We start from the raw sequence: 26,538 nt of genomic DNA, 5'->3' as shown, positions 1-26,538 counted from the left end.
TTGTTTTTTTGTTTTTTTTAAGATTCTCTTTTTTTAAAAGAGCATCCAAATAGCCTTGACTATGTTATTTATATTATTTAACATGCAATTTATTGACAAATTAGATTTCTTTTAGGTAAGAGCAGGCAAGATGATGAGATCTCTGGGAACCCCATCACTGAGATGAGCACTTTTTTTGACATTAACATAACACATGCCTTAGTGGTTCAACATTATTCTTAAGTGTTCTGTGATGGGTTTTATGACCTGTGGCTTCCTGACAGAGTGAAAATGTATTTCTTGGTGGTTTTATTGTACAGTTAGCACTTCTGTAGTCTTTTATCTTTCCACCCACCTTTTGTAGAATGATAGAGTTTATAAGTTCCAGTAATCAGGATTATTTAGTTTAAAGGCATTTTACATAGAATTATACTCTGAATTTTGCCATGAAATAATGAAAATCATCTCCTTGGAAAATAGCAACACTATGAAAGCAACCTATATTAATCCTATGCTTCCTATGCTTTGCAATATGGGTATTGGACATATGGGTTTTGTGGTCTTCTATATATATCCCTATCTAACATTAAGATAGTACATTATCTGAAAATGTCTAACAATGTAATAACAATTTGCCAAACTTCATTTTGAGTAATTTATTTTTATATATGGATGTGGGATGAGCAGGGACTTAAAAAATCTTTTAGATTATCCCCTAATTTTCTTTCTTTAAAGATTTTTTTATTCATTTATTTGAGAGAGAATGAAGCGAGAGCATGAACAGGGGTAATGGTCAGAGAGAGAGAGAGAGAAGCAGATTCTTTGCTGAGCAGGACCCTGCGATCATGACCTGAGCCAAAGGAGATGCTTAACTGACTGAGGCACCCCTATCCCCTAATTTTCATGAGAATTTTATTTACAAATTTCTAGACAGATGAAAGATCTATCATTGTTTTAAAGAATTTGGGAAATTGTATGTTTTCTCTCAGGAGCCTATTTTATATTGAAGTTCCCAGGAATAGGAGTTATTAATTTTTTTGCCAACCTGAATCCCTTAGTATATCATTTGACTTAAAAATTTATATTTTGTCATCTCAAAATTTGCAAATCTCCTATACTACACAAAATCAGATGAAACTTCATTTTTCTTAACTGAAAGTTTCAGTGGAGTCATTGACATCTCAGGAAAGTTTTGAGATGCCGGCATCAGGATATGTGCAAAATGAGATTGTTTATACCTAATGAATAAAAGTAACTTTTATTAATATAGTGGAAACTGTGAGGGATGCCCAGGTGGCTCAGTGGACGTCTTTGGCTCAGGGTGTGATCCCAGAGTCCTGGGATTGAGTCCTACATTAGGCTCCCCAGAGGGAGCCTGCTTCTCCCTCTGCCTATGTCTCTGCCTCTCTCTCTCTGTGTCACTCATGAATAAATAAATAAAATCTTTAAATAAATAAATAAATAAATAAATAAAGATAGTGGCAACTGTGATGGTTACTATGATATATTGGTTTCATTGATTAAGCATAGGACTAATGATGGGGTGATTATTATTAGTCAGTGAGTTTTGTTTGAATTCTAGCCAACCAGTGCAATATATCTGCCATTATTAACAATAGGATCAGGTAAAAAAAGTATACATATGCAGAATATAATCACATTTATTGAAGGTTATGTCTATTTATGGTAGGTTTTACTATCATAAAAATCTAATTTCAGAGAAAAATCTAATTCCTTGATGGCAGGGACCATGTTTTGATCAGCCTAATATTCTCTGATAGAGTTAGCACAATGCCTTGCACTAAAAAGGTCTGTCCTAAATGTTTGATTAAGACAGTGTTTTGGTTATCCATTGCTGCTTAATGAACCATCCCCAAACTTAGTGAGTTCAAACAGCAAATATTTTTTATGTCTCACAAATCTTAGGTTGACCTAAATTTAGCTTGTTTGGGCTTCTGCTCCATGTTGTCAGCTGAAGCTGCAGTCATCTGGAGACTTGACTTGGCTGGAATGTCCAAAATGGCTCAGTCACATGGCTGATACTTAGTGCAAACTCTCAATTGGTGGCTTTGCAGTCGCCTCTGTTTTTTTTAATGTAGACTCCCATGCTAGTTTGGGCTTGTTATAGTATTAGCCTGATTCCAAATGCGTGCAAGTGTAAGTGGTGGATTTCTTAAGGCCTAGCCTCAGAAGTTTTACAGTATTTTGTTCATTGCATTCTTTTGGTTAGAGCAACTCATAGGGTCAGTCCAGATTATCAAAATGATTGTTGACAAATAGTTTTTTTTTAAAACTTTTATTATCTCAGTTCAAATCATATATCCTTTCCCTAGATAAAATATTCTCCTGAAGTCCTGGAGGATTTGAGAAGAATAGGAAGATGGAAATCATAAATGAGAAGAGAGATTGTTATATTTCTTTTAATTGTCTTAGCTTTTCCAACAGAGATATACTTGCCTGGTTGCTAGAGCACATTGATATCCCAATATGATTTTATTTGGTCTTGGAGTAGACACAGGTGCTTTAATCAAAACATGTTTCCCATAGTTAAAAACCTCTGCTCTATTTTTGATAACCAGACACTTGTTTTGTGATTTGTGGGGAAAATAGGCCTAAGTTATAGGTCTTTGGAATGACTTCCCATACTGCGTCCTATAAATTATGTTTCTTCTCCCTGTGCTTTGGGGGATAAGCTTGTATTCACTTGAGGACACAGGTAGATTGTGAGGCAATGAGCAACACTTCTTTTTAAGCAGCAGCATAGATACCCTGATCTTTCATAGGATATTCCAGTTGACTGGTTAGTTTCTAAGCAGAAAAATCCCTAAGAGTAAATTAATTTTATTTTGTAATGTAATTTTATTCTGTAATCTAAGCATTTTCTTCTGCTCTGTTTTCCTGAAATTCGGCTAAGCTTCTTGATACTCTTCTGGTGGCACTTAATTTACTGTTAGGGCTCCATTTCTTAAGACAAAATTTTAAAACTTCATGATGTTTCACAATGCATTTATAAAAATTTGGTTGTTCTACAGGTTTATAGGAACTTGATTTTCGTAATGACATAAGAAACAAATGATTATAAATGATTTGGTAGTAAATTATGGTTAATACTTCGTGATAAAGGGGATGATGTAAAATAACAGTAAAACTAAGGAAATTTTTAGAGTTTTGCAATGAACATTGTAAATATATATATATTTTAATTGAAGCATAGTTGATATATAATATATTAGTTTTAGATATATAAGATACTGATTCAACAATTATATACATTACAAAATGCTCACCATGATAAGTTTAATTATCCTCTGTCATCCTAAAGTTATTACAATATTATTGACTGTGTTCCCTGTGCTATACTTTTCATCCCCATAACTTATTTATTTTATAACTGGAAGTTTATATCTCTTAATCTCCTCCACCTATTTTACATATCCCCTCCACCCACTCCCCTCTGGCAACCACTAATTTGTTCTCTTATTTATCTGTTTCTTTTAAAATGTTGTTTTGTTTGCTTGTTTGGTTTTTTAGATTCCACATATAAATGCAATCATATGATATTTGTCTCTCTCTGATTTATTTCACTTAACATAATACTATTTTTTTAGGTCCATCTATGTTGTCACAAATGGCAAGATTTCATTCTTTTAATAGCTGAGTTATATTCCATTGTATATGTGTATACCACGTCTTTATCCATTCATCTTTTGATGGGTGCATGGATTGCTTCCATATTTTGGCTATTATAAATAATACTGCAATAAACATAGTGGTACATATATCTTTTCAAATTAGTATTTTCATTTTCTTTGGATAAATGCCCAGAAGTAGAATTATTGGATTGTATGGTATTTCTGTTTTTAGTTTTTTGAGGAATTTCCATACTGTTTTCCATAGTGGCTGCACCAATTTATAATCCTACTAACAGTGCACAAGGGTTCCCTTTTCTCTGCTGTCTGACTACAGTTGTTATTTGTTGCCTTTTCTATATTTTTCTTCTTTTTATGTTCTTCCCTAATTGGATAATAATGAAGAAATTATAATGAGTATTTGTCTCTGATGATAATGCTCTTATGTATGCTTTCTAGAAAGCTTGAGGAATTTAGGAATTGTTGTTAGGGTTAAAATAAGAATATAATGTGGTAACTGAAGAACAGACACTAGGTTTAGAAAGGTCTTATTATATATTGAAAATATTAAAAAATTAATTTCACACAAACTGTCAGTTTATGAAATGCTACATAGAATCCTAGCAAGCTTTCTAATATAATTTTAAATATTCTATTACAAGATATATTTGAGAAAGATAGGAAGTTAGTTACGTAGCAAAAACAATTCATGTTTTGTTCTTTTGCCTTTGAGAAGAATAAAGATTTTTAAAATATGAGAGTATATTTTGAGTATTACTTGGGACATCTAATCAGGTTTATAAAGCTGCAAAGTTACATAATCAAGACTGCCATAAATGTTAATATGTTACATATTAGATATGAAATGTGGGGGTAGGTTAGCAACTATAGAGAGCCTCTTGCTGAGTGTTGGTAGAAAGAAACAGTTTTTAAAATCATAGTTCCTATTTTGTGGTCATTTTGCTTTTTGCTCTACCTAGTCTTTTTTTTTTTTTAAAGATTTTATTTATTTATTCATGAGAGACACAGAGAGAGAGAGGCTGAGACACAGGCAGAGGGAAAAGCAGGCTCCATGCAAGGAGCCCGATGTGGGACTTGATCCTGGGTCCCCACACCCTGGACTGCAGGCAGCGCTAAACCGCTGCGCCACTGAGGCTGCCCTCTACCGAGTCTTTAGTGGTAACTTTAGTCATAACTGTTACTCATCTTGGAGCCCAGGGCCGATGAAGAGAAGATTTAAAAAAAAAAAATAACATTACAATGTATGGCAAGGACAAAGAAAAGCTTCTATCAACTGGAAAACACTGTCAATTTTTCACCTTTTTATTTTTAAAAGATTCTATTTAATTATTCATGAGAGACACACAGAGAGAGGCAGAGACATAGGTTAGAGGGAGAAGCAGCCTCCCTATGGGGAGCCCGATGTAGGACTCCATCCTGGGACTTTGGCCCTGAGTCAAAGGCAGATGCTCAACTTTATAAAATTCTTTTGTTCTGTTTCCCATAGAATGCATTGATATTTCAGGTCACATTTAAATAATTTTTTGATTTTTTAATTTCTGTTTTTTCTTCCAAGATTTTATTTCGATTCAAGTTAATTAACATAGAGTGTAGTACTGGTTTCAGGAGTAGAATTTAGTGATTCATTACTTACGTGTAACACCCAATGCTCATCACAAGTGCCCTCCTAGTGCCCATCATTCATATAGCCCATCCTCCCACTGCCCTCTCTTTCCCCCAGCAACCCTCAGTTCGTTCTCTCTTTTTTTAAAAAAATATTTGTTTGTTTCTTTGAGAGAGTCAGAGCACGAGCAGGAGGAGAGGGAAAGAGAATCTTGAGCAGACTCCATGCTGAACGTGGAGCCTGATGCAGTCTCTGTCTCAAGATTCTGAGATCACACCTGAGCCAAGAGTCAGATGCTTACCTGACTGTACCACCCAGGCTCCTCCTTCATTTTGTTCTCTATACTTAAGAGTCTCTTATGGTTTGCTTCCCTCTCTGTTTTTATCTTACTTCATTTTTTCTTCCCTTCTCCTATGTTTATCTGTTTTGTTCCTTAAATTTCACATATGACCGAAATCATATGGTATTTGTCTTTCCCTGACTACTTATTTACTTCGCTTAGCATAATACACTTTAGTCCCATCCATGTTGTTGCCAATAGCAAGATTTCATTTTTTTCTGATGGCTGGATAATGTTCCATTTTGTGTGTGTGTGTGTGTGTGTGTGTGTGTGTGTGTGTGTATGTATCTTTATCCATTCATTAGTCAGTGAACATTTGGGTTCTTTCCATAATTTGGGTATTGTTGATAGTGCTGCTATAAACATTGGGGTGCATGTGCCCCTTCAAATCAGTGTTTTTATATTCTTTAGATAAATACCTAGTAGTGCAATTGCTGGGTTGTAGGGTAGTTCACTTTTTAACTTTTTGAGGAACCTCCATACTGTTTTCCAGAGTGGCTGCACTGGTTTGCATTCCCACCAACAGTGTAAGAGGGCTCCCTTTCTCTGCATCCTCACTAACATCTGTTGTTTCCTTTGTTGTTAATTTTAGCCATTCTGACTGGTGTGAGGTGGTATCTCATTGTGGTTTTGATTTGTATTTCTCTGATGATGAGTGATGTTCAGCATTTTTTCAGGTGTCTGTTAGCCATATGTATGTCTCCTTGGGAGAAATATCTACAGCTCATTTCTTAACTGTATTATTTATTTTTGGGGTGTTTCAGGTCACATTTTTAATGTTTATACATTTTATATTTTTCTTAAGGTACTTTTCCTTTTATAAGATTTTAAAAATTTATCATTTGCAAGGATTTTTGGTAAGTTTTACCGTATTTAGATATGCTTTGAACTATCTTGGTTTGGTAATCTAAAATTATGTAAAAAGGGATCCCTGGGTGGCGCAGTGGTTTGGCGCTTGCCTTTGGCCCAGGGCGCGATCCTGGAGACCCGGGATCGAATCCCACATCAGGCTCCCGGTGCATGGAGCCTGCTTCTCCCTCTGCCTATGTCTCTGCCTCTCTCTCTCTCTCTCTCTCTGTGACTATCATAAATAAATAAAAATTTTTAAAAAAAAAGTTTAAAATTATGTAAATGCCATTTGAGTTTTTCACTTATTAGCATTTTTTGGCATAGTTTAATATTTCTATGAGATTATAAATTTAATTTAAGATATGTCTACACTGTACTGAAGATTTTTGACTCACCTAAAGTCAAACTAAAGACAACTAAAATGCTTTGAAACATTTCTGTTCTTAAAGAAAAAGCCAACTAATGACAAGCCAACATGATTTGAATTTTCATTCATGTTTGTAAATCAGCACTATAATGATTTTCTTTTTTTAAGTTACAGCAATAACTGGAGAATAACTAGTATATCTCGTTTATAAATTTGTTTCTTTGTCACCTCAATTTAGTGCAGAGAGTAAGGTAAAATGGAAAATAATATGCCCCTTTGGCAATAATGTGCCCTTTTGGTAATAATGTACCCATCTGAGAAGCCCTTGTATAATCAAATATTATGAAAGTATTGAAATCAAAGCTTTATGTGTTCTTCTATGTATTTTAAAATAAGAATGATATAGAATGTCATCAGAAGTCATGAATATCTTTGAAGTGATCTTAATCCCATTTTGGGAAGGCATGTTCAAATTACATTTATGGCAGATAATAGGCTACATTATTCTTTATTTGATAAATTTACCTTTAAAAATCAGAAATGTCTATACTAATTTTCATTTCAGATCTGCCCTCCATAGTGGCTAAATATATTTCTACATTATGCAGACATTGAACATCAACTAGTCATTAGAGAAGTGCAAATTAGGACTGCAGTGTGATACAACCATACACCCATTAGAACCGGTAAAATGAAAAGTAGTGGCTACCACATGCTGGCAAAGATGTTGAGAAATTGAATTCCTTGAACATCTGTAGGCTAGAAGAGAGTATATCTGGAAAACAGTTGGGCAGTATCTCAAAAAACTAAATTATACAACTATCACATGAACCAACAGTCACACTCCTGGACATTTATGTCAGAGAAATGAAAACTATTATTTGCACAAAAACCTGTATGAGAATACAATCATGGCAGCAGTAATAGTAAAAAACTGGAAACGATCCAAATGTCCTTCAGTAGGTGAATGGTTAAATAAACTATGGTATATTTATGTCATAGAGTACTAGTTTGCAATAAAAAGGAACAAAGTACTGATACATCTAACAACTTGGCTAGATCTTGAGGACCTTATGCTGAGTGAAAAAAAGACCATCTCAAAAAATCATGTAATATATGATTTTATTTATATAACAGTCTCAAAATGATAGAGATGGAGAACAGATTAGGGCTTGCCAGGAATTAGGGATGATGGAGGTGAAGAAGGTAGGTGTGACTATAAGGGGGGTAGCACTAAGTAGATCTTTGTGGTAATGGAGTTCTATATCTTGATTGCACTGGAGCGTTGCAACAATCTACATATATGATAAAATGGCACAGAGTGAAACATTCTTTTTGTAGCAATGTCAATTTCCTGGTTTGGTATTATATTTACCTAAAATGTAACCATTGAGGGAAACTGAATAAAGAGCACATGTACCGCTCTGTATTACTTTTCTTTCTTTCTTTCTTTTTTTTTTTTAAAAGATTTATTTATTTATTCAGAGAGAGATAGGCAGAGACACAGGCAGAGGGAGAAGCAGGCTCCATGCAGGACCCCGATGTGGGACTTGATCCCGGGACTCCAGGGTCACGCGCCAGGCTGTAGGCAGTGCTAAACCACTCCACCACCTGGGCTGCCCTCTGTACTACTTTTCTAATGGGGTAAAATTCACATAAAATTAACCATTTTACATTATACAATTCAGAGGTATTTAGTATATTTACAGTGTTGTTCAACCATTGCCTCTAATACCAAAACATTTTTATCATCCCCAAAGGAAACCCCATACCCATTAAGCTTCTCTGTACTCTCCTTCTGCATAGACCCTGACAACCACTAATCTGCTATCTTTATGGAGTTACCTATTCTGAATATTTCATATGAATGGAATCATATAATATGTGATTTTTGGGTTTAAATTATCCTATTTAGCATAGTTTTTTTTGAGGTATATTCATGTTGTTCATGTATCAATCTTCCTTTTTGTGACTGAAAATATTCCTTTGGAGAGATATGCCACATTTCGTTTATCAGTTCATCTATTCATGGATATGTAACGCCTTTTGTTTATTGTGAATGGTGCTGCTATGAACATTGGTGGGCAAGTTTTTGTTTTAACATCTTCCTTCCTCCCTCTCTCTGTTTCCCTCCCTCCCTCCTTCCTTCCTTCTTTCTTTCTTTCTTTCTTTCTTTCTTTCTTTCTTTCTTTCTTTCTTTCTTTCTTTCTTTCTTTCTTTTTCTTTCTTTTCCTCCATTCATTCTGTCTTTTCTTTTTTAAAGATTTATTTATCTATTTAGAAACAGAGAGGGAGACAGTGAGCAGGAGGTGGTGCAAAGGGAGAGAAATCCCCAAGCCAATTCCCTGCTCAGTGGGGAACCTGATGGCTCTATGCCAGGACCGGAGATCATGACCTGAGCTGAAACCAACAGTTGGCCACTCAACCAACTGAGTCACCCAGGCACCCCTGAATATCAACTCTCAGTTCTTTGGAGTATTTTTCCTAGGAGTGGAATTGCTAGGTCATATGGTAATTCTATGTTTGAATTTTTGAGAATTACTAAACTGTTTTCCATAGTGGCTAAATCTTTTTACCTTCCCTCTGGCAATGTCAAAAGGTCATAATTTCTCTTACATGCTTGCCGACACTTGTTATTTTATTTTATTTTTTTTAAGATTTTGTTTATTTATTCATGAGAGACATACATAAAGAGAGAGAGAGAGACAGAGACAGAGATTGAGAGAGAGAGGCAGAGACACAGGCAGAGGGAGAAGCAGACTCCATGCAGGGAGCCCGATGTGGGACTCCATCCCAGGACCCCAGGACCAGGCCCTGGGGTGAAGGCGGCGCTAAACCGCTGAGCCACTCAGGTTGCCCTGTTATTTTCTTTATGAGAGTAAAGTTGTTATTGCATATTTGAAAGTTTCTAAGAGAGTTGATCTTAAAAGGTCTAATAGAAAAAATTTTCTATATTTGTAAGTATGGTGATGGATGTTACTAGACTTATTGTGGTGGTCATTTCATAATATGTATAAATATTGAGTCATTATGTTGTATACCTGACACTAATATAATGTTACATGTCAATTATACCTCAAAAAATTATTACAGTGTCCTCATGAGTAGAAAGTGGTATTTTGTGGTTTTCATTTGCATTTCCCCAAAGACTAAAGATGGTACACATCTTTTCTTATCCTTGTTGGCCATTTGTACATTCTATTTAGAGAAAAGGCTCTTCAGGCCTTTTTCCATTTTTAAATTTGGGTCTGTCTTTTTTGTTGTTGTTGTTGCATTGAAAGAGTTCTTTATATATTCTGGACACTAGATCTTTATCTGCTACATTATTGCAAATATTTTCTCCTATTCTTGGAGTTGTCTTTTCACTTTCTTGATAAGTGTTGATGAAGTCTATTCTTTTCTTTGGTTGCTCTTACTTTTTAGTGTCATATATAAGAAATTATTGCCAAAAACAAGATAATGAAAATTTTTTTTTAAGATAATGAAAATTAACCCCTATGTTTTCTTCTAAGAATTCTACAGTTTTAGCTTTATATTTAGGTCTTCACTCATTTTGAGTTAGTTTTTTTAATTTGGTGTGAAGTAAGGGTGCAATTTCATTTTTTTTTCATGTATATATTCAGTAGTTCTAGTACCTTTGTTGAGACTATTTCTTCTCCATTGCATGGTGTTGGTACCCTTGTTGAAAATCAACTGAAGTCTCAATTCTACTCCATTGATCTGTATGTCTACCCTACGCCAGTACCATGGTGGTTTGGTTAACTCTAGCTTTGGAGCACATTTTGAAATTGGGATATGTGGGTTCTCCAATTTTGTTTTTCTTTTTCAACATTGTTTTGACTATTAGTTTATTGAAATTCCGTATGAATTGTAGGATCCGCATGTCAATTTCTGCAAAAAGGCATTTGGGATTTTGAGAGGAATTACATCAAATCTGTAAGCCATTTGGGGAAGTATTGCTATCACAATCATGTTAAGTCTTCCAATTCACAAACACGAATATTTTCCATTTATTTAGGTAATTTTTAATTTCTTCCAATAATATTTTGTAGTTTTCAGTGTAGAAGTCTTGAGTTCCTTTTGTTAAATTAATTCCCAAGTATTTTATTCTTTTTTAAAGATTAAATTAAAGATTTTATTTATTTATTTGACAGAGAGAAAAAGAGAGAGCACAAGAATGGAGAGTGGCAGGCAGAGGGAGAGGGAGAAGTTGACTCCCCGCTGAGCAGAGAGCCTGATGTTGGGCCTTTTTTTTTTTACGGACTTCAGACGAACATTTATTAAGAACCGTCGCAGTCAGCTACAATAAATCCCCCTTTATAAAACTTTCCCTAGTAGTAAAAATAACCCGGCCCGGACTCCTCTGGCAGCCCGTGAGCCGGGGCTGAGGCTGGGCTTGCCTGCCCTGCTCCGATGGCCGCCAGCTGAGTCCCTCACCTCAGTGGACAACAACAGCTGGGGGGTGGGGGGGAGCGTGGTTTAGGGCTCCACGCGTGAGCCCCCGCACCCCACCCCCCACAGCCACGTGGGCCGGGTTACTCCTGCCCTCCCCATGGGCCACCAGGAATGGGGAAGGGGCACGTCATTCCGCTCCAGGTGCAGACCCTGGTATCATCACCTGAGCCAAAGGCAGATGCTTAACTGACTGAGCCACCCAGATGCCCCTTGAGTACTTTTTTTTTTTTTCATGAAAAGATGTTAGATTTTGGCAAGTGCTTTTCTTTTTCTGCATTAATTGATCTTGTATTTTCTTTTCTTCCTTATGTTAATATAGTGTATTGATTGATTTTTGTAATGTTGAATCACCCTTGCATTCCTGGAATAAATCATACTTGGTTGTGATGTATCATCTTCTTAAAATGCTGCTTGATTCAGTTGGTTAATGTTTTCTTGAGGATTTTTGCATCTATATTCATAAGGGATATTGGTCTATAGTTCTCTTATAATATCTTTGTATGGTTTTGTTATCAGAGTAATTCTGACTTCTTAGAGTTAGGAAGTATTTCCTCTTCTATTTTTGGAAGAGCTTGAGATGGATTAGTCTTAATACTTTAGATGTTGGTAATATTTATCAGTGAAGCAGGAGCATTTAAAAGCTCTGTTCACCCATGTATCTCCTTTCCCAACAGCTTCCTTTCCAACAGCTTTTCAGTTGCTTGTCTTGACTGTTATCCCTAGTTCCAGGCTGCTGTGGCCCAGTGCCTTTGCCTTTATTTTATTTTATTAAAGATTTTATTCATTTATTCATGAGAGACACAGAGAAAGAGAGAGGCAGAGACACAGGCAGAAGCAGGCTGCATGCAGAAAGCCCAATGTGGGACTGGATCCTGGGACTCTGGGATCATGCCCTGAGCCAAAGGCAGCCACCGCTGAGCCACCCATTTGCCACCCAGGAAACTGCTGTAGCCCAGGTCATATCACCACATATTGGGCAAAACAAAGGCAACCCTTTGCAACAGTCCTTAAAGGAGCCATCAGACATGTTAAAGCAGTTGCAGTTCTTTGAGAATAAGGTCTGTATTGCTTTCTGTGTGTCATTAGCAACCTGCACCAAGAATTTAGGCTTCTCTGTCTTCATGACCACTGCTGATCTGAGAAGTTTGGGATTGTAGATGAGCAGTTTAAAATGTCTCAGTGCTTGCTTATCACAATGCAGCAGCTTCTTTCTTGACCAATCTTTCATCAGTCTTACAGGTTTTTGACTAGATTAGAGAGTTCTACCAGAGTTGATTTGACAATTTTTGGCAGCTTATTAGTTGTTTTTGTGGAGAGATAGAGCTCTGAAATTCTCTACTCCACTTTTGGTAACATTATTTCCATACTATTTTTTACAACTTTTTATAAATCTATGAGTATTTCAAAATAAGAAGTTTAATTCTCTGACCTTCTAAGGGAACATGCCATTATAAATCCATAAAAAAATAGTCTTAGTGGCTGTTTGCAGACATTAGTTACAGAAAGTATTTTCTGTATATCTCCTTAATAATTTGGTTTAGAATATGACAACAGAGGAATTGAAAGAAAGAGATAGTGATTACTACCCTGATTTGAAGATTTCTAAATTTTAGTGTAATATTTTCTTGAGTCCCTAGTTTTTATCATTTTCACCTCTCATCTTGGTGAGATCAGTTTTCCTTGTATTAATTTATGTGTCACCTGGATGATACCCTTTTGTGGATGTTGAGGTAAGTATGATATGGTAGAGTGGAATTTGAAGGATATTTTATGAATATCTTCTATATTGAAAGGAGGGTAAATAGATATGAATAGCAAGTAAGGCAGATACAATTAGGATTTTTTTTTTAAAGATTTTATTTATTTATTCATGAGAGACACACACAGAGAGAGGTAGAGACACAGGCAGAGAGAGAGGCAGCCTCCATGCAGGGAGCCCGATGTGGGACTCGATCCCAGGACTCCAGGACCACGCTCTGGGCAGAAGTCAGGCACTAAACTGCTGAGCCATCCAGGGATTCCCCCCAATTAGGATTTAATTAGAACCCAGCTTGGGACACTTGATTGGCAGCCAGTTGAGTGGAGGACTCTTGGTTTTGGCTCAGGTCGTGATCTCAGGGTCATGAGATCAAGTCCCATTCTGTGCTGAGCACAGAGTCTATTTAACAATCTCTCTCTCTCTTCTTTTGCCCCTCCCGCCACCCAACATGCTCTCTCTTTCTCTCTCTCTCATAAATAAGTAAATAGGGATCCCTGGGTGGCGCAGTGGTTTGGCGCCTGCCTTTGGCCCAGGGCGCGATCCTGGAGACCCGGGATCGAATCCCACGTCAGGCTCCCGGTGCATGGAGCCTGCTTCTCCCTCTGCCTGTGTCTCTGCCTCTCTCTCTCTCTCTCTGTGACTATCATAAATAAATAAAAAAAAAATTAAAAAAAATAAGTAAATAAATAAATAAATAAATCTGTCTTTTTAAAAAAGAACCCAGCTTGGGTGCCTGGGTGGCTCAGTCGGTTGAGCGCCTGCCTTCAACTTGGGTCATGATCCTGGAGTTCTGGGATCAAGTCCTGCATCAGGCTCCCTGCTCAACAGGAGTCTGCTTCTTCCTCTACCTCACCCCATTCATACTCACTCTTTCTCTCATTCTCTCTGTGTCTCTCAAATAGATAGATACAATCTTAAAAAAAAAAAAGAACCCAGCTTAATTACTTTTCATTAGTAATTATTAACTTTTTTAAAAATTGATTCTCTTCTCCCTTAACACTGTCACCTCTTTGTAGAGAATAGAGTAAAAATCTGTATTTATTCACTTTGGAATTAGCTTTCAAATTCTTGGTTCAGATTGGAGTCAAGGAATCTGAGCAATTTTGAAAACTTGTTGAACTTGCCTAACCAATATGTGTCAGCTTTATTATATTGACATTAACTATAATATATGTATAAAATATGATAGATTGGTTTTTAAAAAGAGCTTGCAATGTATGTAAATAGGGGCTATTTATTAACTGAAGAGATCTTTGTGGAATATATCCTATCTGATAGTACTGGTTTAGGTGCTGAGAATAGAATGTGGGCAAAACCAGATTTAGTTCCTGCTTTTAAAAGCACAGTACAATCTCTACTTGGTATATTATTCCCCTATGTTGTAAAAACAGACTGCCTGTTAAATCTCTACAGCAACAGTTTGTTTCTTGCCTAGTGATTGTTGATTAGTTGTTGCTTTGTCTACATGTCTCTCCTTCCAGGATCAAAGAGCTGCCTTTATCTGGGGCATTTGGGTCTCCCATCACTTTCTGCACTCTAGCCACATGGATTTTTTTCTTTTCCTTGAAAAACCCAATGATTCTTTCTCCAGGGCCTTTTCCTATAAAATTCAGCTTACCTGGTACACCATACACCATATCGCACCTTCTCATCGGGTCCTTTTAAACTCATACTTAGTTAAATCTCAGCCAAAGTGTCAGTTACTTAGGGAAATTTTTACTGACACCTAAGTCTGTGTCAGCCTACAGTAATTCAGAGTGATTAGCCAGTAATAATTGATTACTAGAACAAAAGTCAATACTCTTTAGAAGATTATAACAGAAACCAGAATCTCTGTAACTTATCATCCATAAAGTCCAGTATATGATCAAAGTTCATAGTCATTCAAAAAAGAAGGAAAATGACAGTCAAGCAAAATGAACAGTCAATAGATATCAACTCTAAGATTATTAGAAAACTGGACTTAGCAGAGAAAGGTTTTATTTATTTATTTATTATTTTTTTTAAGATTTTATTTATTTAAAGAGATGCAGAGAGAGAGAGAGAGAGAGGCAGAAACACAGGCAGAGGGAGAAGCAGGCTCCACGCAGAGAGCCTGATGTGGGACTCGATCCAGGGTCTCCAGGATCAAGCCCTTGGCTGCAGGCAGTGCTAAACCGCTGCGCCACCAGGGCTGCCCCAGAGAAAGGTTTTAAAACAGCCAGTATAGGGGTGCCTGAGTGGCTCATTCAGTTAAGCATCTGCCTTCATTCAGCTCAGGTCATGATCTTGGGGTCCTGGAATTGAGCCTTGCATCAGGCCCACAAGATTTGTATACAAATTGTTCCAGTTACATCAGGCTCTACTCAGTGGGGAATCTGCTTCTCCCCTTCCCTCTGCCTCCTCCACTCTGCTCATACTCTGTCTCTGTCTATCTCTCAAATAAATAAATAAAATCTTAAAAAAATAAAGCGACTATTATAAATATGCTCAAAAATTAAAATAATATTTAAAGAGTTAAATGAATTAATAGGTAGGGAATATCAGAAAAAAAAAGGAAGTGTAATAAGAAAGTGAAATGCAAATCCTAGGTCTGAGGAATAAATAAATGAAAATTTTCTTGTATGGATGGATATGAGGGTGATCTGGTTGTGACATCTGTCACCCCATTGATCACTAGGCTTGATTTGGCTGATCTGTCTGGCTAGGCCATCCTCTTCCTCCCTCACTGCTCCATCCCTCACAAAGCTGTGTGCTGTATTGAAGAGGGTGACCATCCCAGATAGGAGAGGACCATTCTTCTGTCAAAGGTATACAGGTAGCTGTGCTCCCCTGCTAGAACCTCCAAATAAGCTCTCAAGGTCTATTTGTAGAACATAGGGTAGTCAAGTTTCCAAGACTCCAGACACATCCAAATGAGGTGCTGCCTGTGGCAGTCTGCATTTCTTAAAAAAAGAAAAAAAAGGAAATTTTTCTTTCTTTCTATAGGAAAGATTTCCTGTATGAACTTAACAGCTGCCTGTGCAGTCTGCATTTCTTAAAAAAAGAAAAAAGAAAAAAGGAAATTTTTGTTTCTTTCTAAAGGTAAGATTTCCTGTATGAACTTAACAGCAGATTGGAGATAACAGAATAAAGAGGAAATGTCAGTAGAAATTATCCAATCTTAGAAATACAAAAAGAAAAAAAAAAGATTGAAAGAAAATGAATAGAGCCTCTAGGATCAGTGGAAAAATGTTAGTTTTGCATGTGTGTAATTGGAGTCCTGGAAGAGGAGAGTGATGATGATAGGAAGCATTTTTGAAGATATAATGGATGGAATTTTCTCAAATTTGATCAAAAATATTGATAAACAAAAATATATTGATAAACTACTGATCAAGGAAACTCATATTACTATATGATCTACCAGTTCTATTCATAGATGTTTTACCAAGATAAATAAAATGTGCCCACAAGATTTGTATACAAATTGTTCCAGTTACTATTGCTGCATAACCTTCCCAGATTTAGTAGCATAAATAAAGCCGTTTTATCATGCTCTTGGATTCTGTAGTTAAGAATTTGAGAAAAGACAGGTGAAGATGACTTTTCCCTTTCTTCAATGTCTGTGGTCTTAGCTAAGAGTGCTCAAAGGCTAGGGCTGATTGGGGGCTGGAATTATCTGAAAACCCACTCTTAAGTCTGCTGGTTGATGCTGACTCTTAGCTAGGACTCAGTAAGATTGTCTATGGAGAACACCTACAGGTGGCATCACCATGTTAGTCCTTGGGCATTTTCATAATACAGTGGATAGGTTTCAAGAATGATGGTCCTACAGAGAATCAGGTGGAAACTGTATCACCTTGTATGACCTAGTCATAATACCAAGCTTACTTACATTCAAAAGGAAGTTACATTGATTCCACTTCTTGATGAATGGTATGTGCAAGTTATCTTGTAAGGAGATTATGTTGTGATCATCTTCAGAAAATACAGTCTATCACATGAATGTTTAAAGCACCTTGATTCATAATAGCCCCAAACTGGAAGTAATCTGTATGCCCATCAACCAGTAAATAGGTAAAATAAGAAAGAACAAGTCAGCATAAGACCAAGCTATGGATACACTCAATGGCATGAATAAATCTCAAAAACATTATGATAAGAAGATGAAGCCAGAAACACATATACATAATATATGATTCCATTTGTATGTAGAAGCTCTTATGCATGCTGAAGTAATCTATAGTGATAGAAATCAAATCAGTAGTTGCCTGGGTGAGGGGGTTGGAAGGTTGACTGGAAAGGATGGCTACATAGAACTGAACACTTTCAATGTGTACATTTTAGTGTATATAAATTATACCTCAAAGTTGATTTTTAACAATTTAAAAAAATATTTAACAATTAAAAAACTAAGGTCAGGTAGGAATTAGAAATAAGCATACAACTCTTTTGAGGAGTTTTAATGTAAAACAGGAACAGAGAAATATGAAACTAGCTGAAGAGGAAATGAGGTTAAGAATTTCTTGGGGGGAGTGAATATTAGAGAGAAATTTAATTAGGGAGAGACAGAGACTTGTTAAAACAATTTTGTTAGGTGGGCAAGAGAGGATGGTTGCAGTTCATTATTCAAAGGATTGGCCTCAGGATTATGGACAATTCATTTGTAATTAACAGAAGGGAAGATAGAGCACAAAGATACAGATGCTTCTAGATAGGTAGACATTTGGGAATTTGTGGAAGTTCTCTTCTGATTGTTCAGTGAAATAGAAATTAAGATTATCAACTGAGATTAAGAATGGGAAGAAGGTTTTAGAGTTTTGAGCACCAGGTAGAATGAGCGGGGGGAAAGTGAACAGATTGTGAAGCAACTGCATGATTGGCACGCAGCATTGAGGGCCTGCTTAAAGTTTGTGGTCATAATTTGTAAGTGTTGTTTTAGTTGTTTTTTTTTCTACCTTGTTAAGCTGCATGGGTACTGAAGTGGACCAGGTGGAGAATCGGATTTTACCAGGGGTGTATAAACAGTTAAGGGCAAAGTAGTTGAGGGAGTACATTAAAAATAATGATTAGAATTGACTAAAGAATTTGAAATGGTGAGGAGAATATTGGGAAGCGACATTAGGTCCTGGAATGGTCAAAAGGTTTTGGGGTCTGCATGGAGGATGCGCTGAAAAGATAGGAGAAGTCAGAGGGGATAATAACAAAGGCTAGGGCAGTGGTTCTCAAAGTATTATATGAGGACCTCTTGAGGGTCCCTAAGAACCTTTCATATAGTCTACAAGCTTAAAACTATTTTCATAATAAAATGGGCTTTTGTCTTTTTCACTCCCATTAATGAGTATATAGTGTTGCTTTCCAGAGGCTATGTAAATGATGACTAAATGGATATATGCTTATAAGTCTTGTGTTTTAAAAATTTCTTTTTTTTTTTTTAAGATTTTATTATTCATTCATGAGAGACATGCACACACAGAGGCAGACATAGGTAGAGGGAGAAGCAGGCTTCATGCAGGGAGCCCAATGCGGGACTTGATCCTAGGACTCCAGGATCACACCCTGGGCTGAAGGCAGGTGCTCAACCGCTGAGCCACCCAGGGATCCCTGTTTTGTTTTTGAATATAGTAAATATCAATAGATATTAACCTACATAAATAAAAAGCCATTTCAGAGCTTCAATGATTTTTAAAAATAATTTTATGTACAATTTTAGATATATATTTTTAAAGATTTTATTTATTTATTCATGAGAGATATACAGAGAGAGGCAGAGACATAGGCGGAGGGAGAAGCAGGCTCCCTGTGGGAGCCTGATGCCGGTCGGACTCGATCCCAGGACCATGGGATCACAGCCTGAGCCAAAGGCAGATGCTCAACCACTGAACCGCCCCTACAATTTTAGATTTCTGGAAAAGTTGTAAACATAGTACAGAGTATTCCCATATATCCCACACCTAGGTTCAGCTTCTCTTAATGTCATTTTTAGGATAGCGCATTTATCATTACGATTACATTGCTATTAACTAAATTCCAGACTTCATTGGGATCTCACCAGTTTTTCCATTACTGTCCTTTTGCTATTCTAGGATCTTATCCAGGATACCATATTGTACTCTGTTGTCATGTCACCTTATACTCTCTTGTCTATAAGAGTCTCACGGTTGTTTTTGTCTTTTTATGACCTTGTTACTTTTGAGGAGTACAGCTCAGATATTTTGCAGAACATCACTCAAATGTTTTTTTAAATATTTTCTCATTATTATACTGGGTTTATAGGTTTTGGGAAAGAATACCACAGGGGTAAAGTGCCCTTCTCAACATATCCTATCAGGGGTATGTGATATTCACATAACATCACAGATAAGGTTAATCTTGATCAAGTCAATGTTTGCCAGATTTCTCCACTATAAATTACTCTTTTCCCCTTTCCATACTGTATTCATTGGATCAAATTACTGTGTCCAGATCATTCTCAATAGGGCAAGGCAGGGACTCAACTACTCCTGGATATATCATTTGGAATTCTTCCAAGAGGAAGACTTGTTTCTTGCTCTCTAAATTTTGTTTATTTGTTTGTTTCAATATGGACTCATATGTTATTTTATACTTTGGATACCACGTTATTTGTTTTATTGCTCAAATTGTTCTAGCTTTGGCTGTTGGATGTTCTTTCAAGTTGGTTTAATATCTTAAAGTGTAAAGTAGCCCTGACCGAATGTTTGTGAATAGCTGGTTTAGGATGTGATCATAGGCTTGAGTAGCTGAGGCAGGAAGCCAGACAATGTTATTGGAAGAGATTTTTAGGAATTAAGAGTTCAGGATATGAGAAAATAACCACCAAGAATTTAAATTATCTTTTTTAAAAAGCTTTATTTATTTATTTATTAAATATTATTTAGATATTATTAAATAAATTTATTTATTTAAAGACTGAGAGAAAGAGAGAGAGAGCACAAACAGTGGCAGAGGGAGGAGAAAGAAACCACCAGACTTCTAGCTGAGCGCGGGGCCCGGCTAGGAACTTGATGTCACAACCGTGGGATCATGACCCCAGTTGAAACCAGGAGTCAGACAGTTAACCGACTGCACCACCCTGGTGCCCCAGTCACCAAGAATTTAAATAGGAGTAGCTTGAAAGACGGACAGTGAGCCAGTGCTAAGGTCATTTAGAAATGAAGGGGAAGATGGTAGGGGAATTGATTGATAGACGAAAGCTACATGAGTTTCAAAGAAACGTCTGGTGGATGGTTTGAAAGGAGAGAGAAAGAATGATCTGAAATGATAATAAGGAGGAAGGAAGACAGACCTAGTGGTTTCTTCCAAGGCTATGTGAGGAAAAGCAGTCATCTGAGATAACCGCAGGGAAAGCAGTGTCTTCGGAGAAGAGACCTGGGTTTCATACTAGAAAAAGAAGAAAGAGACATTCAGAGAATTAAGGACATAGAGGATTTTGCTGCTAACAGATTGTCAGTTTCAGAAGGCACAGTGAAAAAACTTCCTTCCAGAATTAGGGTGGGATGGGAGATGGTGGTAAAACCGAGAATGTGCAAGAGTTAAGAAGATTAGTGTGTGAGGGCTGAGTGTAACCTGGGAGCTGTAGTTTCTTGTGGTGGCCAACATAAACAAGGATCCAGGGGTGAAGGGAATGATAACTTTTGTCTTGGTAGACCTGAAACACATAGTGGTGGTGAGGCTGTGAAAGTTTCAAGGGTGGGGAGGAATTTTGAAGCCTTTCTTTTGAGCAGTGCAGAAGAAGGCAAAGAGGACAATTTTACTTGAGCTTGAGCACATGCTAAACAAGTGAGTATTCAGATTAACTCAGCTATGCAATTGGGGGCTCCAGTTTGATCTCTGTCAAGTGGAAGATAAGAGGCTTAAACTGTCTGGTGTTACTCATGTATAATATACACACAGAAAAATGCACAAATTAGTGTGGGGCTTGGTGAATTTTCACCAAATGAACACACCTGTGTAACCAGCCCCTACATCAAGAAGCATAACATTACTAGAACCAAAAAAGTATTCCCTTAAGGGCAACTGTTATCCTAGCTTTTTTTTTTTTTTTTAAGATTTATTTATTTATTCATGAGAGGCACAGAGAGAGAGAGGCAGAGACACAGGCAGAGGGAGAAGCAGGCTCTACGCAGGGAGCCTGATGTGGGACTGGATCCCAGGACTCCAGGATCACACCCTGAGCCCAAGGCAGATGCTCAACCGCTGAGCCACCCAGGTGTCCCTTGTTACCCTAACTTTTAACAATTGATTAGTTTTGCCTGTTCTTGAAGTGTATGCAAATATAATTATAGAGTATATTTTCTTTTGTCTGCCTTCTTTTCCACAACATTGTGACACTATTATAATTATAGTTCACTTCATGTGTGGAGCCGGATGCGGGACTCGATCCTGGGACTCCAGGATCACGCCCTGAGCCCAAGGCAAATGCTCAACTGCTGAGCCACCCGGGCATCCCTGTTTCTACTTTTTAACTATTTACAAAAACTGCTGCTATGAAAATTCCTAAGCACATCTTTCAGAAAACATATATCCATGTTTCTATATGGTATATTTTTTATGGGTGGAATTGCTGGGTCTATGGAAGATGAATGTGTTTTAAGTTTAGAAGATATTGCTGAAAGGTTTTCCAAGATATTGTACTTATTTATATCCACACCAGCTTGTATGCGTATTCTGTTTGCTCCATACCTTTTTCAACACTTGGTATTATTTGTCATTCATTCTAGCCGTACTTTGAAATGTGTGTGTGTGTGTGTGATATTTTATTGTGGGTTTTAATTAATGAAGCTGAACACCTTTCGTATGTTAGGTTTCCATTTGGGTAAGTGACGTGCTTGTTTTTCCTATTGGAGTTGTTTGCCTTTTCCCTACTAATTTGAGTTCTGTATGTTTTGGATATGAAGCTCTTGTCAGATATGTGAAATGCAAATATCTTTATCCTACCCTGTGGCTTTACCTTTTTATTCTTAGTGGTAACTTTTAATAAATAGTAGTTCTCCCCCCCCCAGCTTTATTGATGTATGATTAACAAAAGTTATATATATTTAAGGTATAAATGATGTTTTGATATGCCACAATCAAACTGATTAATATATCCATCACCTTACATAGTTATCTTTGTGTGTGTGTGTGTGTGTGTGTGTGTGTGGTGAGAACACTTAAGATCTACTCTTAGTAAATTTCAAGTATACGTTTTTAACTGTAGTTACTATACTATATGTACATTGGATCTCCAGAACTTACTCATCTGATGACTGAAAGTTTACTCCTTTTTTTAAATTTTATTTTTATTAAAGATTTTATTTATTTATTCATGAGAGACAGAGAGGCAGAAACACAGGCAGAGGGAGAAGCAGGCTCCATGCAGGGAGCCCGAAGTGGGACTCGATCCTGGGTCTCCAGGATCACGCCCTGGGCTGAAGGCGGTGCTAAACCACTGAGCCACGTGGGCTGCCCCAGCATTTGTCTTTCTGTGTCTGGTTAATTTCACTTAGCATAATGTCCTCCAGGTTCATCTGTGTTGTCACAAATGGCAGAACTGCCTTCTTTTTAGGACTGAATAATATCCTGTTGTGTGCTATATTTTCTTTATTCATCCGTTGACAGGCAGAAGTTCTTACTTACTTTTAATGAAGTCCAATTTATTTTTTTAACTGCCTTATGATTAGTACTTTTGTGCCTCTTGTTTAAGAAACCTTTGCATACTCCAAGTTTATGAAGGTATTCTTTTATGTTTCCTTCCAAATGCTTTGTTTTACCTTTTTTCACTTAAATCTATAGATCCATGGAACTGATTTTTGCATAAAGTGTGAACTAGTAGGCCATAGTTCTCTTCCCACAGTAACCATGTTACTGTCTATTGACTTAAGCCTCATTTAATTTAAAGACTGTGCTTTTCCTACCGAATTACAGTGTCACTTTTGTTATAAATCAGGTGACATATATATGTAAGTCTGTTTCTGGCTACTCTGTTTCATTACTGTTGTTGTTGTTTTTTTTTTCCTGGCCCTTCTGATAATACCACACTGGCTTAACTACTATGATGTTGGTAAGTTTTCTAGTAAACCCTGATATTTAGAAGTTCAAGTCCTGTAGCTCTGTTGTTCTTCAAGATTGCTTTGACTATCTTTGATCCTTTGCAAATCCCTCTTGATTCCTTTTAACCTTTAAAAAATTAGTCTTAATTTTAAGTAGGGAGTTATTTTAAATTTTATCTCCCCAATTCTCTGTAATTTGATGTAGAATGGTTTTATTTGTGATAATTTTCTGTCCTACTAGATAAACAATGCCTAAACTTAAAAAAAGAACACTTATTTGCATTTATATTTACTTTGTTCCATTTTGTTTCACAAATAAGTATAATATAACAAGATAAAAATAAGTAGATCCAGGGGTACCTGGGTGGCTCAGTTGGTTTAGTGCCTGACTTCAGCTAAGGTCATGATCTCAAAGTCATCAGGCCCTGCCCTCCCTGGGAGTCTGCTTGTCCCTTTCCCTCTCTCTCTGCCCTTACCCTCACCCTCCACTCATTCTCTCTCTCTCTCTCTCTCTCTCTCTCTCTCAAATAAATAAATAAAACCTTTTAAAGAAAAAGTAGACCCAGGCAGCAAAAAAGTGAAACAAGAGAAAGAATTAATTCAGGCCTGCTTTTTTATGTATAGGCAGAAACTGTGACTCCCATCTTATTAGAATCAAAGCAAAGATAGTCAGTTATGAGAGTCACAGTATCCGTATGTAAAAGCAAACTAATTATTCTATTTTTTAAAAGATTTTATTTATTTATTTGAGAGAGAGAGAGAGAGAGAGAGAGAGAGCTAGCATACACACAGAGTGAAAAGGATAAACAGACTTCTGCCAAGCAGGGAGCCTGTCGTGGGGCTCAATCCCAGGACCCTGGAATCATGACCTGAGCCAAAGGCAGACAGACACTTAACTGAGCCACTCAGGTGCCCCACAAACCAGTTATTCTAAAGGAGAGTTCTTGCTGGTGGTAAAAACTGAAGATGTGAATTTTCTCCTCTTTTGGATTTTAAAGGTGATAACATACGATCTAGCAGGGTAACATTTAGGACACCATTGCAAAGCCCAGTTTATCTGAATGGACAATTCTATAAAATCAGTAGAATGATACAAATATGTGGTTTTTGATAGTTTGATTTGACCTAAGGATAAAATTTGGAATAAAAAATAAGTGGGCTATTTTTAATTCTAAAAAAGTAACATGCATATCTCTCAATTCTTAATGAATGAATATATATGTGTGTGTGTGTGTTTATACGTATTTTTCTTAACCATAGTTTTATTTATTTATTTTTTTAACCATGTTTTTAATGAGAATTGGATAATAGAAACCTTAGAGTATATTCTTTGGCAAGAACCTGTGTTGTTCATTAAGGCATATCTGTAAGTTGTAAACAAAAATGATTAAATAAAACTTTCACAGTAAAAAAAAAAGGCCTCTCTGTACACTTTGATAGATGGCTGAGAAGAGGCTATATGAGTTGATATTCTTCAATAGTAATATTTCATAGTATTAAAACTTTATTGCCACTGTAATAAGTGCTTTAATTTGTATTATTTATTACTGTAATAAGTGCTTTAATTTGCATTTTTTATTTTAATCCTCACAATAACCACTTGAAAGTAGGTACTGTGGCTATCTGTATTTCACAGATGAAAAAAGTAAGGTAATACTACAAATAAGTAATAGAATCAGGATTCAGTTTCTGGCAATTATGCTTCTATTTCTATTACCTGATAATGCTGATGAAAATTAAGAAGCCTAATACAGGATTTGTGCCTGAATTAGGAGGTTAGGAAATTCAGATAGAGCTAAGATTTTTCTTCAAGAGGCAGTTTCTAGGTTTACTCTCATACAAATGGTGAAGAAAACCACATTGTACTTTCACAAAAATTTTGCTTGAGATAAATTTGTTTTGCATTTTCTTTAGCTTCTTTTTTTTTCTTATTTTTATTTAACTAAATCCCAGTCTTCTGAATAACTATTGTTGAATATGATCATTATCCTGAATATTATCACTTTTACTCTTGTTTTATGAGTATTAAGCTTTCAGGGAACCAAATCGCTGGTCTAAATATATTATAAAGAATCAAAATATAAGCAAATTGAATTACTTAAATGCTTTCTATGAAGTCAATTTTTTCACATGTCTTTTTATATTTTTACAGTTTTAAAATATTTTCTGCAATTTTCTTAAAACGCATAATATTTTGGACTATTTCATTGAAACTAGGGGAAAGTGTTCAGTATGTTTTGCAGCTGGCATTCCTGAAAGCTAAATGAAAATTGCAGAGCCAATTTCATTACGTTGTGATATTTATACTTTTATTCAAATATTTGTGTTTGAATGCTTGTTTGTGTACATTGTTTTGAAATGAGCTTAGTAATTTATGCTTGAAAATGCTTTAATTTCACAAATAAGAAATAACTACATTTTAGAGGATTAGTTCTATTCATTGTAATCTGACTATATAAAATGTATTTAAAATTTTAGCATTTTTCTATGTTAACTTCCAGGTCGAAGGTCTAGAACAGATGTGGAAAGATGTTCACTTCAGAAAAAGGGGCTGTGGAGGAATGGTTGTCAGAGTTTAAGGTAATATTATTGTTTCAATATAATAATTATATACCAAAGAAGTTTTTTTTTTTTTTAAAGATTGTATTTATTCATTCATGAGAGACCCAGAGAGGCAGAAACATAGGTAGACAGAGAAGCAGGCTTCCTGTGGAGATTGTAATGCGGGACTCATCCCAGGACCCTGGGATCATGACCCAAGCCAAAGGCAGATGCTCAACCACTGAGTCACCCAGGCACCCTTGTTTGGGGCTTAAATCTCAGTGGCTCTTTTTAAAATATTATTTTACTTCTTATAATTTTTATTTTTTTTTATGACTGAAAGGCTAAGAACCTACGGAAGCAAAAACATGGGCCAACAAATCTTAATAAGGAAGTATTTACATATAGTAATTTTTTCCAGAAAATCAATTCCTTTTTTATCCCAAGTGGTTAAAAGAGTTTGTTTTCTCTTTTCATAGCAACACCACAAAGAATGGTTAAAGTTTCTGAACGTTAATGTTACCCTCTCCAACCATCAAAGATTTGTGATTGAAATGTGTCTCCCAATTTGGAGGGCAATGAGAGTGGGTATGATCAACAATGAGAAGATGGGAAGGTATCTGCCCACCTTTCTACCAATGGATCCTTCTCTAGCTGGCTAATTTTTGTTTTCTTACGAACTTTTCTCTATAATAGCTAAAATTGTGTTCTTTTTTTGGGGGGGAGGGGAGCAGCAGAGGGAGAAGGAGAAAAAGAGGGAATCTTCAGCAGGCTCCACACCCAGTGCAGAGCCTGACATGGGGCTCTGTCTTTCAACCCTGAGATCATGATCTGAGCAAATACCAGCAGTTAGTTGAACCCTTAACAAACTGAGCTACCCAGGCAACCCTAAAACTGTATTCTTTAACTAGTTAATTGCTTGCTCCTGGTCCTCTGGGTCTTCTTACACATAATTATGTGAACTTCATGATGATGAACCATA

General features: G+C 36.4%; 1 protein-coding gene across 2 annotated transcripts in view; it reads left to right on the top strand.

The window, feature by feature from the left end:
* Nucleotides 1–26,538, top strand: part of FAM126A (family with sequence similarity 126 member A) — a 98,996-nt gene that overhangs the window by 23,178 nt on the left and 49,280 nt on the right. For both annotated transcript variants that reach the window (XM_041727826.1, XM_041727827.1), the window contains exon 2: nt 25,517–25,595. In XM_041727826.1, the coding sequence (XP_041583760.1) occupies nt 25,545–25,595 (51 nt within the window). In that variant the 5' untranslated portion in view covers nt 25,517–25,544. The remainder of the gene's footprint in view (nt 1–25,516; nt 25,596–26,538) is intronic.

Source organism: Vulpes lagopus, chromosome 13, assembly GCF_018345385.1.
Source record: "Vulpes lagopus strain Blue_001 chromosome 13, ASM1834538v1, whole genome shotgun sequence".
NCBI classification, from domain to species: Eukaryota; Metazoa; Chordata; class Mammalia; order Carnivora; family Canidae; genus Vulpes; species Vulpes lagopus.
This window is presented reverse-complemented; position numbering and strand designations above follow the sequence as displayed.